The 19,299-nt window shown below is 43.6% G+C and overlaps 1 protein-coding gene across 1 annotated transcript in view; it reads right to left on the bottom strand.

Annotated features, from left to right (window-relative positions):
* The window catches only part of LOC111952707 (mast cell protease 1A-like), a 68,705-nt gene that overhangs the window by 23,857 nt on the left and 25,549 nt on the right, over window positions 1-19,299 (bottom strand). Inside the window, exon 2 of the mRNA XM_070435014.1 lies at window positions 13,409-13,535. Within this exon, the coding sequence (XP_070291115.1) occupies window positions 13,409-13,535 (127 nt within the window). The remainder of the gene's footprint in view (window positions 1-13,408; window positions 13,536-19,299) is intronic.

The following is a 19,299-nucleotide window of genomic DNA, read 5'->3' as shown; positions in this document are numbered from 1 at the left end:
ATTACAGCATATTGGATGACTGTCATTCATATTTCATTTACCCAGTTCAATGTAACATCGATAGGRTTAGGCTACTACATGATACCCGAATTTTCCCTATACCCATCATGAGCTTACTACAACCTAGCCTATGAATGAATGTTTACAGCGTAGGTCCACAGGATGAGAAATTGTAGTAATCAAGGTGACAGATATTGAAACATTCAATACCGCCTTGCACACTCTGGCCTGCATCTAGCTGATCTAGGGTGTAATCATTAGTCCAARAGTTGCAAATGAGAGTTTTTATTGGACAAATTCAGGTATGTTTATCCCCGTTTCGATCCATTTGCTTCCATTTAAGAAACATTTTTCAACCGAATCGGCGGATACATACAATTCAGCATGATCCCTTTGATCGTTGTATAATTTCTTCTCGCTCTCCTCTTCTCACATTTTCCCTTCGCTTGTGGACTTCAGACACATTAGCTGTCTGTGACCAGTCGAAAAAACCTTTCCAAGACAAACTTTCATATTATAACCGCTAACTGCTACACACAGCCTACATCATTGTCACCATATTAAAATGTCACAGTCAACATAGCTACTAGAACTAATGCGTTAGTAAACACACTACTATCATGCAGTACAGAGAGCAAGGAGTTTAGCAGTTACACCAGCGGGCCCTGGTGGCAATAAATTAATAAAACCAAAAGCTTACCTTGACTTGGAGTTTTGGATAGCCATAGTCAGCTAACTAACATAGCATCCCTCTCTGTGTTTGAGTAGGCTAAACTAGCTAGCTGCATTCACTAGCTAAGTAAGTGTGCGTGAAAGAAATACAAAATARAGCTATCACGCTCTCTCTCTCGCTTCTCCTTCATTTTTGAAGAAATTAATTTGTTAAACTGTTCAACTATTGTCTTTCTCTCTCTGAATCAACTACTCACCATATTTTTTACAGTGAAGTGCTAGCTAGCTGTAGCTTATGGTTTCAGTACGAGATTCATTCTCTAATTCTTTGATTATGTGAACAACATGTCACTTCATCTGCAAAAGCTCTGATAGGTTGAAGGACGTCCTCCGGAAGTTGCCATAATTACTGTGTAAGTCTATGGAAGGGGGTGAGAACCACGAGCCTCGTAGGTTTTGTATTGAAGTCAATGTACGGAAACTAGCTGTCCTCCGGCTACACCATGGTGCTACCATGCAAAGTGCTGTTGATGCTACTGTGACCATTGCAAAACAGTGTGTTTTATTAAATTCTTTGGTGACGTGAATATAAACTCAGCAAAAAAATAAACGTCCTCTCACTGTCAACTGCGTTTATTTTTAGCAAACTTAACATGTGTAAGTATTTGTATGAATATAACAAGATTGAACAAGTTCCACAGACATGTGACTAACAGAAATGGAATAATGTGTCCCTGAACAAAAGGGGGGGTCAAAATCAAAAGTAACAGTCACTATCTGGTGTGGCCACCAGCTGCATTAAGTACTGCAGTGCATCTGCTCCTCATGGTCTGCTCCAGATTTGCCAGTTCTTGCTGTGAGATATTACCCCATTCTTCCACCAAGGCACCTGCAAGTTCCCGGACATTTCTGGGGGGAATGGCCCTAGCCCTCACCCTCCGATCCAACAGGTCCCAGACGTGTTCAATGGGATTGAGATCCGGGCTCTTCGCTGGCCATGGCAGAACACTGACATTCCTGTCTTGCAGGAAATCACGCACAGAACGAGCAGTATGGCTGGTGGCATTGTCATGCTGGAGGGTCATGTCAGGATGAGCCTGCAGGAAGGGTACCCCATGAGGGAGGAGGATGTCTTCCCTGTAACGCACATAGTTGAGATTGCCTGCAATAACAACAAGCTCAGTCCGATGATGCTGTGACACACCGCCCCAGACCATGACGGACCCTCCACCTCCAAAACGATCCCGCTCCAGAGTACATGCCTCGGTGTAAAGCTCATTCCTTCGACGATAAACACGATTCCGACCATCACCCCTGGTGAGACAAAACCTTGACTGGTCAGAGAAGAGCACTTTTTGCTAGTCCAATCTGGTCCAGCGACAGTGGGTTTGTGCCCATAGACGACTATGTTGCCGGTGATGTCTGGTGAGGACCTGCCTTACAACAGGCCTACAAGCCCTCAGTCCAGCCTCTATCAGCCTATTGCGGACAGTCTGAGCACTGATGGAGGGATTGTGCGTTCCTGGTGTAACTTGGGCAGTTGTTGTTGCCATCCTGTACCTGTCCCGCAGGTGTGATGTTCGGATGTACTGATCCTGTGCAGGTGTTGTTACACGTGGTCTGCCACTGCGAGGACGATCAGCTGTCCATCCTGTCTCCCTGTAGCGCTGTCTTGGGCGTCTCACAGTACGGACATTGCAATTTATTGCCCTGGCCACATCTGCAGTCCTCATGCCTCCTTGCAGCATGCCTAAGGCATGTTCACACAGATGAGCAGGGACCCTGGGCATATGTCTTTTGGTGTTTTTCAGAGTCAGTAGAAAGGCCTCTTTAGTGTCCTACGTTTTCATAACTGTGACCTTAATTGACTACCGTCCGTAAGCTGTTAGTGTCTTAGCGACCGTTCCACAGGTGCATGTTCATTAATTGTTTATGGTTCATTGAACAAGCATGGGAAACAGTGTTTAAATCCTTTACAATGAAGATCTGTGAAGTTATTTGGATTTTTACTAATTATCTTTGAAAGACAGGGTCCTGAAAAGGGGACTTTTCTTTTTTTGCTGAGTTGATTTAGTATAGTTTTATCTAAAAAGGATAACTTTTTAAATGTTTCACTATTTACATTTTTCTAAAATTCACTGAAGAGGATGGTCCTCGCCTTCCTCTCCTGAGGAGCCTCCACTGTCACATACCCTATATACCACATGTACCAGGGAACCCAAACAAAAGGGGAAATTGTTCTTGAAGGATTATAGGAGTCAGACGAAGAATGATCCTTTGGCATTGAAAAAACCCAACCACAGCCTGAAGAATGTCCACAGTCTGTATTTGACAGACAGACATGACCCAGTCTGAAGCATCATGCCATGCTTAGAAGATAAATAATAGAGGTTGTCTTGAGCTTGAAGAACATCAATTATGTCAGCCTGTGTGGATGTTTTGGTGTTCTGCTCGAATCATTGTGATCTGCAAAACGTATGGTGTATATATTCCAAGGTATCAGATGRACATCAGAATAATAGGGGATGGGAGCATTTCTGCCAATAAAGCTCCTCTAACTTTGACAGACCCATTAGGACTCAGTCAGTCACATCGTGCGAGATCAGTGGCAGGAMGCCAAATTAAAAGCATTGTACACTCAAGATTGTATCTGTGGCTCCTCAGGACAGAACATGAAAGAAAAAAACTTGCCACTGATTAAGCATAGTAAACAAGTCTAGAGCAATGTTTTCACCTCACTCTAGATTAGATAGTGTTCTAGTAAACCTAAAAACGGTGAGGGCTGTTGCGTCAGACACAACCACGTAGACCAGATGAAGGCTCTTAGCTGCCAAATCTGTTTTGGTTTAACGCGATCGGATGAATCATGCAACTGCATGATAATGGTTGTGTTGGAGGGGCTCAGGCCCCCTTTTCACTCCTCCACCCATTCTTCAGACAGAAATACATGCTTAGCCCGAAATAGAATCCTCTTTAAAGTCAGAGCTGTCTGAGGAACACAGAGCCCCAGGAAAACTACCATGGGATATAGACCAACAGTAGATACCTCTGTATGTAGACGTATCCAGCGTTGCTGATCACAGACAAGGGCCCTGAAAGGCTAACGTGGCTGCCAAACAGTGTGGATAAGAAAAACAAATCATTGAAACAGAATTGTATAGGTTTTCACTGTAAGTTGCGGACCTGAGACTCCAATATATTATTCATTTTGTAGGGGTCGTTTGTAATTAATAAGCACCGAAAGGCAATACCTATATTTAGACATTTCTCAGTTGAGACCAGGGGAATAATCGAACATCCAGATGTAACTAGCTAGCCTAGTCCAGTTTTGGACAAATATTGTATTGGGTCATAGGTTTTCACCATGGAACTTGTTTAGTGGAGGATTCATTACTGTGGTTTGAGCGAATAGAAATGTAACTCTTGGTTATTCTTGCTGCTGGGCAGTCGAAATGAAGGAGCCATCATGGAGACAGGAGACCGACCACTCCCATTCGCACTGTCACGTGGAGTGACAGACAATCAAGCAGCCTCTCCGGCTCTTACGCGGATGTGTTCAGGCTTAACAGCCAGAACATGTTAGATCTCTGCTGACATTTCTCTGAAAACCAAATTGGATTATATGGGAGTGAATCTCCACATTTTCCATCTGGGTTGTTTGGTTGCCACATCCTAGCGATATAGCCAATCAGAAATGGGCTAGTGCCCAATCCTGGATGGTCGTATAAAAAATATTTTACTGCCAAAGTGGTTAAATTGATAGATATTGTAACATGGAACCCAAACCGGCTGCGCGCATGCGCCATTGTGCGCTATCGTGCATACATTTATTTTGTCCCCCTACACCAAACGCGATCACGACACGCAGGTTAAAATATCAAAACAAACTCTGAACCAATGACATTCATTTGGGGACAGGTTGAAAAGCATTAAACATGTATGGCAATTTAGCTAGTTAGCTTGCACTTGCTAGCTAATTTGTCCTGGGATATAAACATTGAGTTATTTTACCTTAAATGCACAAGGTCCTCTACTCCGACAATTAATCCACACATAAAACGGCCAACCGAATCGTTTCTAGTCATCTCTCCTCCTTCCAGGCTTTTTCATCTTTGAACTTATATGGTGATCGCATCTACACTTTCATAGTATTACCACGACAACCGGCAAAACAGTTCGTCTTTCAATCACCCACGTGGGTATAACAAATGAGGAGATGGCACGTGGGTACCTGCTTCTATAAACCAATGAGGAGATGGGAGAGGCAGGACTTCCAGCGGGATCTGCGTCAAAAATAGAAAGGAGTTCTATTTTAGCCCTTGGCATCGCAGACGCTTGTTGGTGCGCGCGAGCAGTGTGGGTGCAATAATTGAATAACATGGATTTCAAAATTTATTTTGCGACGCTCGCGCAAGTGACATGTCCGGTCTGGTCAGCATGTAACACACCGCCTTAACTCATAAAGTGCAGAATAATGCCTGGCTGGAGGAGGGGTGGGCCACCTAAGCTCATGTAAGCCAAATCTGCAAGCTCTGATAATGCTAAAATGTGGAATACAAGTAGTCAGTTGTCCCTTCATACACAAACAAACAACATTAGGATATCTTAATGCATCTTAGAAATATATATATATATATAACTGTATATATAACTGTAAACACAAAGATATCAAATCAAATCAAATGTATTTATATAGCCCTTCTTACATCAGCTGATATCTAAAGTTGCTGTACAGGAAACCCAGCCTAAAACCCCAAAACAGCAAGCAATGCAGGTGTAGAAAGCACGGTGGCGAGGAAAAACTCCCTAGAAAGGCCAAAACACCTAGGAAGAAACCTAGAGAGGAACCAGGCTATGAGGGCGTGGCCAGTCCCTCTTCTGGCTGTGCGGGTGGAGATTATAACAGACACATGGCCAAGATGTTCAAATGTTCATAAATGACCAGCATGGTCAAATAATAATAATCACAGTAGTTGTCCAGGGTGCAAGCAAGTCAGCACCTCAGGAGTAAATGTCAATTGGCTTTTCATAGCCAATCATGAAGAGTATTCTCTACCGCTCCTGCTGTCTCTAGGGAGTTGAAAACAGCAGGTCTGGGACAGGTAGTACGTCCCGGTGAACAGGTTCAGGGTTCCATAGCCGCAGGCAGAACAGTGAAAACTGGAGCAGAAGCACGGCCAGTGGACTGGGACAGCAAGGAGTCATCATGCCAGGTAGTCCTGAGGCATGGTCCTAGGGCTCAGGTCCTCCGAGAGAGAAAGAAAGAGAGAAAGAGAGAATTAGAGAGAGCATACTTAAATTCACACAGGACACCGGATAAGACAGGCGAAGTACTCCAGATATAACAAACTGACCCTAGCTCCCCGACACATAAACTACTGCAGCATAAAATACTGGAGCTGAGACAGGAGGGGTCAGAGAGACACTGTGGCCCATCCGATGATACCCCCGGACAGGGCCAAACAGGAAGGATATAACCCCACCCACTTTGCCAAAGGCACAGCCCCCACACCACTAAAGGGATATCTTCAACCACCAACTTAACCATCCCGAGACACAAGGCCGATATATGGCACAAAGATCCTCCCGCCCACGGCACAACCCAAGGGGGGGCGCCAACCCAGACAAGAAGATCACGTCAGTGACTCAACCCACTCAAGTGACGCACCCCTCATAGGGACGGCATGAAAGAGCACCAGTGACTCAGCCCCTGTAATAGGGTTAGAGGCAGAGAATCCCAGTGGAGAGAGGGGAACCGGCCAGGCAGAGACAGCAAGGGCGGTTAGTTGCTCCAGAGCCTTCCGGAAAGATAGGTAGGAGCAAGCCCATGTAATGTAAAGTGATGAACTTCACTTTTTGGTAGCTGTTCAATAAACTTTCCAAGTCAAATTTGTTCTCATTCAGRGCTGTATGGTCCTGCCTGAATAAAAAAAAATGCATACAGTTTCACATGWTTTTTGATGTTGTGGCTTTTGTAATTGGCTCTAAGGCAAGTGGGCTCAGACACTAAAAACTGTTTTTCCAGTCATGGATTTCAGTCATATGTTTAGCCCCTACTCTTGCAATTACGTTAGGGGGCCCCTTAGATTTCACTCCAAATCCATTATGGATGCCACATTACCATTAAATTGTGGTTTAATCACCTGTATATGTACACGTTTGTGGGCCTTCACGTCATAGGAATTGTCCCCTTCCAGCCATGAGTTATTCTGCACTGTTTGAGTTAAGGGGGTGTGTCACAATATCTATCACTTTTTAACAACTTTGCAGTAAAATATTTTTACACAACCATCCATTTCATATATGGGAGAGTTTTCTTATACCTCGGGTAGGTGTATGTCAACATTTCTGGGGCCTTGTCACTAGCCTAAAAGACCCCACTCTGTCTACATGGCCTTATTTGACAGGTAACATGTGTGGCGCCCCCTTGATCTATGTTGAGTGCTTATATTTTCATTTTCTACAGAGATATTGTTATTTGTCTGTAGGCACACGCCACACTCAAGGTTTCTTGACACGATTGTGCAATATGGCTTTTTTCCACTTCAATGTTTATCTTTAGTTTTGAAATTAAGTGGAGATATAACATCTGCATTTCAAATGTGTGAAAACTGCATGCAATGAAATATGAGATATTTTGACTGTGATTGGGTATCGAAAGGTTTCTCAATAGAGCCCTTGAGTTCACCTTACCGGCCGTCTGAACCTTGAATTGAGTGCTACTGCCCGAGGGAGGCTGTTTCCACACAGGCAGCACACAATGGTATTCTGGGTATTTGGCTGTGACTGAAAAGAGAGGCAGATATTTGGGAATAGAGCGGATAGACAGAGAATGGAAGAGGGAAGGAATGAGGGGGACAGTACAAAGAGTATCTTTAGAAGGGTCTTGTTAGGGGGTGGAGGAGTTTGGGGGGTAGAGGCAGCAGAGTAGACAGTCTATGTTGATCATTATAGGGCTGCGGATTTCAGCTGAAGATTCCATGAGAACAGAGCTATGGAAGGAGGGCTACGAGACGGGGCTAGAGGGAATACTGTGCGCCTCACCCCCTCCCCATGCCCAAACTCTCATCCCACATATGGGTTCCACTATTTGATTAAGAATGTTAACCTTAATAATAACACTGTAATATGCACTGTATTGCTTGCTTTTTGTAGTACTGTCTGGTCTCCTGAGTTTACAACTCATCAGTCAAAATGTGTTTTCTAATAGTTATTGTACTCACTGAGCAATTCTCCTTTATTACTGTGCTTGTTTTTATCCTCCTCCCCTGTTTTTGGAAGTGAATTGAATGATATAAACAGCTTCCCCATACTTTGCATAATGACCTCTATATTTCACTATCACACCTGCTGTTAGTTGACCTTGCTCTGTGATATGTTACGAATTGCAATTCGTACAATGTGTTCCGAATTTGCAAAACATAGACTAGCGGTTGTGCCAAAGGTTGCTGGTTTGAATCCCCGAGCCGACATGGTGAAAAAATCTGAGCAAGGCACCTGTAACGTCCTGACCAGAGTTATTATGTGTTTTGCTTGTTTAGTGTTGGTCAGGACGTGAGCTGGGTGGGAATTCTATGTTGTGTGTCTAGTTTGTCTGTTTCTATGTCCAGCCTAATATGGTTCTCAATCAGAGGCAGATGGTAATCGTTGTCCCTGATTGAGAATCATATATAGGAGGCTTGTTTTGTGTTGGGATTTTGTGGGTGTTTGTTTCCTGTCTCTGTGATTGTCTGCACCAGATAGGTCTGTCTCGGTTTGTTATTATTTGTTATTTTGTATTGTTGTTTGTAGTGTTTCACTTGTTCTTGATTAAACATGTTTAACACTAGCCGCGCTGCACTTTGGTCCTCTCCTTCAACCCTGGAAGAAAACCGTTACAGCACCTAACCATAATTGCTCCTGTAAGTCGCTGGACAAGAGTGTCTGCTAAATGACAAAAATAAATAAAGTAAAATGTAATGTTACGAATTGCAATTTGTTGTGGCTAATCTTAGCTAGGTAGCTAGATGGCTAAGGCTACAGATAGCTAGGGGTTAAGGTTAGGAGTTACTTTAAAGGGTTATTAATGTTAGGGAAATACATGTTCAGTAGTGTCACGACTTCAACCGAGGCAGGCTCTCCTTCCCGTTCGGGTGGCGCTCGGCGGTCGTCGTCACCGGCCTATTAGCTGCCACTGACTCTTTTTCCTCCCCCTCCTTATGTGTTTATTTGTATCACCTGTGTTCAGTTAAGTTGTTAATTAGTGTGGCTTTATTAGTCAGCCAGCCCGTAGGCTTCTTTGTGCGGGATTGTTCGTCTGTAGCTGTGGATTTCGGGAGTGGTTTATTGTATTGTATACTGGGTTTGTCTCCCGTGTTTGTAGACAGGTGTTTATGACACCCAGTAAGTCCGTGTTGGACATTTTGGTTTGCCGGTTGGGAATTAAAAATCACCGTATTGAAGCTCTGCTGTTCCTGCGTCTGATTTCACACCCCCCGACACCCAGGTCGTTACAAGTAGTTGCAAAGTAGCTAAAAAGTAGTAAGTAGTTGCAAAGTTGTTAATTAGCTAAAATGCTCAAGTTGTCTATGATGAGAGCCACACAACCTTTGGGTTGCTAGACGTTTGCGTTATACACCCACCCACCCTCCATACTTTAGTTTTTGCCTTAGCCCTTTCCTYCAGTCAATGACCAAAAGTGCTCTCTTGGGTGGATTGTTATTCATATTTTTCAGAATTTCATAGTTAATAAAGACTACAAAAATTGTGTGTTTCCATGTTAAACGGTTTTGTTATATTTCAGTCTTCTGTGATGTATGTAAAGTGTAATATACTGGGAGGCATTTACTATGGTACGTCTAGTCTATGAAACCAGGCTGTTTGGGACCACTTTCAAATAGAGGAGGAAGTGCTAAAGAGCAGGTAAGATTTTTAGTTTTACGTTGACAGTATTTATCCCTTTCTGCGAGATGGTTTATGTTTTGTTTCTCTTTCGGGCACCATGACAAATGGAGAGGCCAATGTGCTCTAGCACTCTTCCGGCTTAAATGAGGACACAGATTACTGTCTCAATCTCCGTTGTTACAGAAGGCCCTCTAACGTGAGGAGAGGAGTGGTGGTCTAAGTTAAAATGGCGAATCCATCTGTGAGCGCTGACGTCAAGGCATGGCCTTCTGGACCCGCAGCAAATCCTGGTGATCAGGGCCTGGTCATCTGTCTGGTCCAGAGTTCTCCTGCATGTTGTCTGTTTGTCTGCCCCCATCGTAGGGACATGCTGGTCGTCACGTAACTACCCTGGTCCTCCATTCAGCAGGAGAATGGCGTCTCATCCTTCACGCTGAGGACAGTCGTTTCTTTGGACACCCTGTTATGAAAGCCATTTCTACTGAAATCAGCGCTCCAGCGGTTGATTTAAGGGTTTCAGTGAAAGGTGCATTGACTGGTTTGGGTTAGGGTTGCTCTGAGAGGCCCAAGAGGGGCAGAACAGAGTAAATGGCTATGAAAGACCAGACAGACAGTCTAATGATAGCAGTTGCTTTTTCTTGAGACTGGTGGATGTGTAAAAAACAACAACTCTAAAGGTGTCCAGAGCTCTTTTCCTTCCAACATGCKCCTTTGTAGAAGCCATTTCCTCACATAAACTGCTACTCCATACAGGCTGAGTGTTACTGATAGTACGGTACATCCTCGAAATGCACTCCAACTTTGTAGCGAGGGTAGTATTTTGATGTGAGGAAATGGAACTGAGGTCAGGTGCTGTTTGTGGAAGTGTAGGGATTGGGTAATGTTGTGGTGGCTAGCTTCTGGTGCAACTGTCTGTCACCGTGTATAAGTGCCCTCGGATTCAACTTCAATGGGATTCTTATTCATGACTTTGTTGCTTCCACTGAACCCCAAACCCATAATAACTGTTCACATAGTTCTGTGAGATCTGGAGAAGAAATGTATCATTCTTGCCCGTTTTATTGGTGTTATTGTTTGGGAACAATACTCTGTTGTGCCTGAATGATTCATGCCTCTGACCGCTGGCATTTAGCAACAACACTAATATGATATTCCTATTGTGGACGGACAAGGAGTTTTTGATATAACAGGTCGCTGGTAATGTGGGAAACATTCGTGAAATAGCTGGCACTGGCTCTGAAGATTGGATTGGGTGGAAGGATAGAGGGAGAGAGGAAGGGGTGGACAAGAGAGAGAGAGGGCTGGTGGTGTAACTGCACGTACATTAGACTTGTATATGGAAAAGGGCTCTCTGATGGGAAAGCTGTCAGGAGTTGAGCAATGGGATCCGGTGAGAGTGTGCTTGGGACATGGCAGCAATGAAATGGAAGGCTTCCGCTCGGTAATGTCACACCGCTGATGCTGACGAAGACAGCTCCCAGACAGAATGATGGAATGGTTGTTGTGAGCAACGGTAAGGGTGGCTATGCAGGCCAGGTAGGCCTGTGATATGTCTCCGGGATGAGAGCGTAGAAATAAACAGCTGTCTCTATGACAGTAATAAGAATGTCATATTTAGTGAGAGGCTTGAGGGATGCACCGTAGGGGTCTTTGGGTGCCTCTCTGATAATTTCCTGTCTAGTGATCATCATCTGTAATAATCAAGCCCCTCAGCAGCCAGGTGACTTATCAACTAATAGAAAAATAGTCCTCCTCTAAATAGCACTCCTCTAGACTATAAAGATGCATTTCTAAGCTCCCCGCTGTCTTCTGAAGGCATGGCAGGGATGCAACCATGTTACATTTATACTGGCTCCATCTGAATGGGGATGGAAGAAGTTAATTTTGATATATTTGCTTTAGCTTTTATAGGGGAGTTTTTGTGTAATGGCCATTTATTCTTCAACAATTGTAACTGTTGGGTACATAATACAAAAGGATACAGTATATCTTTAAAACAATACTATTAAAGTGCATACTTACTCACCAAGCCCAAATCAAAGCAACATTACATCTCAAGACAAATATGGTTATCATTGGAGAGGATAAAATAAAATAAATTGAAATATTGTCTTTTGCAAAAGTGATTTCTGTCTTTGGCCTTTGTTCTCTTCCACCCTTCCAACAGAAAGAAGAATGAGAAGGAAGAGCYATTTTTTTTTTTTTAAGAGGTCATCTCAATGTGCCAGAGCAGCTGCAACAATTATCTATGGTTTGACCTGAGCCATCAGAAACAGAAATAGATGAAAAACTGAGGAGAGTCATGAGAACTTCAGAACAGGAAGGTGTCCCTTTCTTCCCTGGGCCTGAAGACTGCAGTATGCTGGCAGGCCCGGGCCTCTCAGCGGAGCTAGCAGAGATGCATGACTATGAAGGCCTCCGGCTGGAAAGACACTCAGCACTTCATCAACTGACTCCACAGAGACGGTCCAACTCCGGCTCTCTCAGAAGACTGTCGGATCGAGGTAGAGATTCTCTGGGACAATGTGCAGACTTCTCAACCACCCTAGTCCTGTGAGCTAAACTATTTTCAACAGGTGCTAGCACTCTTTAATGGAGGTTTTGAAGTGTCCATGCACCATGAATACCTGTGGCTGGCTGTGTTGGCGAGGCTTAGGATAGTGATAATAAATTATTTGTTGACAGTGACCGTTTTAAGACGCATAAATGTTGTCCTTTTAACGAGGTGAGAACATGTTTGCTGTGTGGTTCTGATGCACAGAAGCACCATTATGTTCCATATCCGTAAGTCATCTGTATCTAACCAGGATGCTGCTGACTTGTCGTTTGACATACTGATGACCCTGTAGATCATCACATATGTCAGAGTCAAGGCCCGCGGGCCACATCCGGCCCGCGAGAAGGTTTTTTACGGCCCCTGGGATGATCTTGATTTATTATTAGAACCGGCCGCAGACCGCAGCAAGCCGGCAGCCCGCAGATCTTTTACACGCACCCAATACTACATTTCCCACAATGCAACGGTGACGCACCGAGCAGTAGGCTGCTTCATTTCAATATTATTGGCACAGCAGTCGTCAGCATCACAGTAAAATTAACTTTCAGATACCCATCAAAAATGGCAAACGGAAGGTGGACACTGAGAACCGGGTTTCAAACAAGGTGGGAGTCGGAGTATATGTTCACGGAGGTAGCTGGAAAACCTGTGTGTCTTCTGTGTGGAGAAAGTGTGGCGGTACTGAAAGAGTATAATCTGAGACGACATTATGAAACGAAACACGCGGACAAAAACAAGAATATGGACATGAACAAAGGCTACAAAAGGCAGAGGAATTAAAACGAGGCCTCAAATCTCGACAGGCTCTGTTCAAAAAAGCCAAATCACAAGGCCAGGCTGCTGTCAAGGCCAGTTTTATTTTGGCAGAAGAGATCGCTAAATCAGCCCGGCCATTTACGGAGGGGGATTTCATCAAAAACTGCATGATTAAAGTTTGTGACGAAGTTTTGCCCAGAAAAAAGGCAACTCTTTTTAAATGTGAGTCTGAGCAGAAACACCATTGCCGAGAGAGTAGACCAGTTGTCCATCAATCTAAAAGAGCAGCTTGTGAAAAAGGGAAAAGATTTCATTGCATATTCCTTGGCTGTGGATGAGAGCACCGACATTTCTGACAGCCCAGTTGTCAATTTTCATCCGCGGAGTGGACTCCAGCCTAAGCGTGACAGAGGAGTTTTTGGCTTTACGTCCTATGCATGGCACAACTACGGGGCATGATTTGTATGAAGAGGTGTCAAGATGTGTAAATGAGATGGAGCTGCCTTGGAAAAACTCGGGGGTTGACAACCGACGGAGCACCTGCGATGTGTGGACACAGGAGCGGACTGGTGGCGAAGATACGGGAGATAAGTGCAAGAAGACGCGGACAGGTGAGCTGACAGCTTATCATTGTATCATACACCAGGAAGCGGTTGTGCGGTAAAGCCTTGAAAATGGAGCATGTAATGAGCATAATCAGGCGCACAGTTAACTTATCAGAGCCAAGGTTTGAATCACCGCAGTTCAAGGCATTCTGACGGAGTTAGAAACGGGGCATGGTTGATTTGCGCTATACACAGAGGTGCGATGGCTAAGCAGGAAAGGTGCTTCAAAGATGTTTCGAGCTTTCGTGAGGAGATTTGTCTGTGCCTGGACGCAAAGGGAAGACACACACAACTCCGAGACGAAATGTTCTGTGTGAAATGGCTTTTCTGTGTGACATTACGAGTCATCTGAATGCAATGAACTTGCAGCTGCAGGGTCGGGATCATGGTCATCTCTGATTGTACAGTACAGTGAAGGCATTTAAAACCAAACTGACTCTGTGTGGAGACGCAGATGCGGAAAAGAAAATTGGAGCACTTCCTATCTCAGGACCATGAAGAGAAGCTCTCTACCAGTGCGTTCCCGGAGCGCACAGTTGGCTGATAAAATAGGTATGCTTGCCGCTGACTTGCGCGACGCCGCGATGCTGCTGAAGCACAAAAAAGCAGGTTGGAACTGCTCGGTAACCCATTTTGCTGTTGACGTGGAAAAGCTCACACCAACCTCCAAATGGGATTGATTGACCTCCAATGCAATGATGCACTGAGGCAAAATATGCGGCAGTGGGCTGCCGGGAGTTCGCCCGTTTCCGGTCCCCGATCACACATGCCCCAGCTGCTGGCATCCAGGCGCTCCAAAGCGTTTTCTATGGTTGGCAGCCAGTAGTACTGCTAACAACTGTTTTCTTTGATGAACCTGAACAAAACACACACGCAGAGCAGCGATTGACTCTGAACACTGCCACTCGAATTCTGAGGATTCGCTCAGCTCACCTACCGAACATTGATGAACTTGTGGAAAAGATGGACACCACAAGTATCCACTCCTCAATCCTCCAAACAATGAACATTACGTGTGCAATCACATATTTAGAGTTTACTCAGTTTCAAGTTTAAGAAGTTAAAGTTAATATTGTTTTCACTAATATCTCTCCAAACAAAGTGTTGTTTTTTGATTAATAGATTTTTGCACTTATTTTATTGTATTCAGATCCAATTATTATTTTAAAATATCAGTTGGAGTGGATGATAGAAAATTCTATTATTGGTTTTTTTCTTGATGGAGTAGTAGAATTTAGCCCCTTTTTGCTAAAATAAGAAAATATAGGCTACTGATGGTGTCCTGAACTACCGGATTTGCTTCATTTATGTGCTATTGTGTATGGGGATTTTTAGAGTTAAGGAATTTTGTCTTTTGTGTCTGTGTGTGAAAATAACATACTACAGAGCCATAAGAAATATTTGCTTTATTTAGTTCTGATCATATGGAATATATTATGGTTAGGTTTTCAGTAGGTTTCAATTAGGTTCCTAGAACTGATATGCGTCATTTTAAAAGAGAGGTTGTCCAACGAACATTCGAACAGTCGGCCTCGGCATATGTAGCTAAATTTTTTATTGGCCCTCGCGTCATTTTGAACTTTGACCACCCTGCGTAGACGATTGTGGGAAGAAAGAGATATAACTCATAGACTCGACATTGAACGTCGATCTGATTTCATAGGAGATAACAAAAATATTTTCAAATCAGCGACTGTCCTTCTAAGCTGGTCAAAAGCACAGATCAGACCTAGGGGGCCTGTTGCACAAAACTAGGAAAGGGATAACCAGGATATATTGGTGATCCGTGGCTCAATGATCTAATCCGGGTTGCACGTAAAGATGGAGTAGGGGCAGGAGGAGTATGTTATGGTATAAATTACCTATGGAGTTGTATGTCTGTGGAGTATCCCGCTCATACTCAGGCAAATCTCAACAGTTAAATCCTCTAGTGTAGTCAGAGTCCCACAATGGAAAACCAATAGTTATTTCACTGCTCACTAATACATTGTGGTATACATATTATCGAATGAGCCACTGTTATTATTTAAACGTTTTGTGGATCATTATTTTCAATGATTTTGGGATAAAAAATGATTTTTAGATGATGTTGCTCATCATTAGATAATTTACAGTTTCCTATTAGTGATATAAGGATAATTAGTGAAAATGATAGAATATTAGGGCCACAGAGGGAAAAAAACACAATGTCATAATATTGTAAATGTTTTAAAGAGGACAGTTGTTAAAATGATCAATTGGCCATTCTATAATCTAACTTCAGTATGGTTTCATATAAACAAAACCCCATGTGATTGAAAGTATAGATCCTATTGTCATATATATCAATACTGTAAAAACAATATAGTGCCTCTAATGAAAGAACCAAGGCCTCATACAATTTATGACTTTATCCTTTTTCCTTCATCCTATGAGGCGCTGTCGATATAAACAATTACACATTCAGGTATGAATATAAAAACAAAATGTGTAACATTATGTCCTTTATTGAATAATCAAACAAAGCAAGGTAAAACCATCAGCTCCTTCCGAAACTGAAGTCACCAGTGACTCTACAATGATGGAAAGACAGAATCCAAGCATATTAATACAAGAGATGATACTATACATCTATTCAATATGTTGTATATAACACACTCTGCGTCTGCACACTGAAAAATCAATGCAGGAAAAATCATACACATCAACTGAAACAGACAAATAATGGATGCAGTAGCCTCCCTGCAGCCTTGTATTACACACAGATAACCGCAACGAACATCATAAGAGGGCCAATCGTCAAAAAACGAACCCAAAAAACCCAATTCCTCTGCACCCGCAAGACATATTTAACCAATTGAAAGCACACATACTAACTAAAATATTCAACACATATGTGGTCCTCGAGGGCAGCCGCGACACTGTGTCATCAGGGAAGAGTTGGCGGATTGTCCAGTCCATGGCTGGGCACTCTGGGGGCCCTCTCCTTCCTCAGGAGGCCAACATTTCGTGGAGACAGCCACAAGCAGCAGTAATATCACATGCCTAACAGGGCTGACCCTTAATTTGTGAAGGCAGTAAGCGTGCTTCAGGAGGCCAAAGTATTTCACTCTGGCCCTGGTCTGGATGGCATGGTTGTAGGCCTGCTGTGCTTCGGGGTCTGTAAAGGTGTACAGGAGAAAAGGCTGGCAGGCATTCCCCCTGTCTCCCAGCAGACACTACAGAGGAATTCAGGCGCTGGTCAACACAAAAATCTCATCACTTATACCTCATAAACCACAGTGATATATTCTTGACACAGCCATGATGGTTATATAAATAGGGGTTGTGGCTTACCTTGTGTAGGCACTGAATAGATTTCAGAGGCCCGAAAGGATTCTGGAGTATGGACTGAGCCAGGCCATTTTTGCACAAGCATTGCTGATCACACAGTCAGCATTGCGACCATCTGAAATCATAAGATGAGGAATATTACACATCAATGCACATCACTGGCAATGCAGAGTGTTCGTCAATGGACAATATCAAAAAGTTATGTTAACCTGAACTTAATGCTGTGAAAGGATTTCCTATGGGGCACAAATCGCCTCATTGGGCCACCTGAGGGGGCTTATCCTTATGTGTGTGCAGTCCACGCCACCAATGACATTGGTGTGAAACCTGTCACACAAGTAATGAGTATCCTTACTATGTGTTAACAGTTGTCCTGTAATTTGTAGATTCCTCTTACCTGCCAATCCTATAGAAACTCCTCTTTGATGTCACGAGTCTTTGGGCCAGGGAAGGCAGATGAAGACATTCTGCTAATGCTTTGATAGCCGACACACGACTCCTTATTGTGCGGCAAAATTGTGGCCTTGTTCAGCTGTTCTGCATCCCCCACTGAGTACAGGAAGGCTCCACGTTAGCAAAAAAGCGCAAGGCCCACACAAACCATTTGCTCCACACTCAGTGCATGCTTCCGTGCCAGTGCGGTGCTTAATCCTGGGACCAGTAGGTAGTCTTGCATAATACCTGATGCCATCTGCAGTAAAACCTGGTATCTTTTCATATAGTGGTCATCAGGAAGGCCAGTGGGTCCAACCGTCCCTGAGACCCTTTCTCGCCTGAAGGCTCTCCTCAGCACCAAGTTGCTTCTTTCATCCACCACAATCGGCGCACGAATGGGATGCCATTGTCAGAGCAGAAAGGAACACACAATTTTGGGCCTTCATATAGGCTAGTGGCCACACCTGGTGCTGGGGGGTAGGGCAAAAGAGGGCGATGCACTTTAAACGATGACTTGGTTTGTATTTGCTGCGGAAAATAAAAGAAACCTTAGAAAGAATGCCACCGTCCTGTGTGCTCACAATAAGAGCTCATATGTCATGCTCACTTGACTTTACCGAGAATATACCTATTTTTATTTTTGATAGCTGTCTCTGCTTGAGCTGGGGAGGAAAGAAAATAAGATTATACATTTGTGTTACAGTTTAGCATACAGTGTACATTGAAGGCATATCTCACCTCCCTCTCAAGTTTTTTTTATTCAAGGTCCAGTTTCCTAATTGTCCTCTTTTTATTTCGGACTCCAGTGCAAATTTTCCTCTTTTTCTGCTGTACTGAAGTCTATGTCTGCCATTCTATTGGGCGCCGGAGGTGGTTTGCCATTACAACTTTCTGATAGCTGTAGCTCTGTGAACACGATACAATTTAGCGCAGCGCTGGAATTGCAGGATGTGGTGTCCTTTTATTATAAAACGCACTATGTTGCCAGGCTGCGTTTTTCCCACTGTATAGCCTGTGTATAGGTCCTGTAAAAGAAATTAGATTTTTTTGAATTTTGATGAGGACTCCTCACCATGTAGAGTAAATAGTACTTTCCACAGGTCTTAACATGATTACCTCATGGCCTTCTGGGAATTCCAGAGAGATGGTCTCTCCTCATTCATCGTCTGCCATCATTGTGCGTGCTGGCTGCACTGGGCTTCACCCTATCACATTTATCGATTTCAATTGAAGCTTAGTAGACAAGACATTGCCAGGCCTACGTATGCCTTGATGGAGTTACTCCACTGGTCAGCATCGTCTGGTTGCTTGTTGCTGGTGGCTCTAACAGGGGAACACATGTTGCCACACTTTGCAAGGCAATAGGGAAAACCAAGTTCAGACAGTCCAAATTGATTCCAAATATGGGATTGTTTGTATCCCATGTAGAGATGGGGAAGGACATACCTTGAATGAGCGGGGTGGCATCTTGGGAGGAACTATGCTCGTCTCGTTCCCCCCCAGGGATCCCCCTCTAAGACGCCTGCGTTTATTTAGCTCCAAAGGCCATGTGCCTCATGCTGGGGTAAGGGTCAGCCTTTGGTGACCCACCACCCCGTGCCTTGTCTGTGGGTATTTCTTTTCACTGCTAAAACAGTACAGACAATGTGTGAGCATGGCACCTTCTGGGTACAATATATGCTTTGTGCTTTGTTAAATATATAGGTCAGGGAACCATACCATTCTGCCAGAATTTCTTGTATTTTGATTTTGCTGCTGCCATGTCCGTTTTGGCCCGTTCATGTTTAATCTACACAACACACACACACACCACCACACACCACACTTTAATGGGTCACACTGCAAAAAATACTGTTTTTTCTTCTGTTTCAAGTACAAAATATCGAAAATATTACAAGGCTTTAAGTACTTTGTGATGATTCTTACGACAATTTCACTCAATTATCTAGCGTGCATTTTCAAAAAATTTAACCGTTTACAAATTCATCAGTACAACTGCATTTTTGGGATGTGAATAAATATTTGAATTGTAATTGTGATGTTCAGCGGAGCGGTGAGTGTGAATTGTGCAACTACTTA

The sequence above is a fragment of the Salvelinus sp. IW2-2015 genome, linkage group LG26, assembly GCF_002910315.2.
Source record: "Salvelinus sp. IW2-2015 linkage group LG26, ASM291031v2, whole genome shotgun sequence".
Lineage (NCBI taxonomy): Eukaryota > Metazoa > Chordata > Actinopteri > Salmoniformes > Salmonidae > Salvelinus > Salvelinus sp. IW2-2015.
The sequence above is the reverse complement of the archived record's forward strand: the minus strand, read 5'-3'. Positions and strand labels throughout refer to the sequence as shown.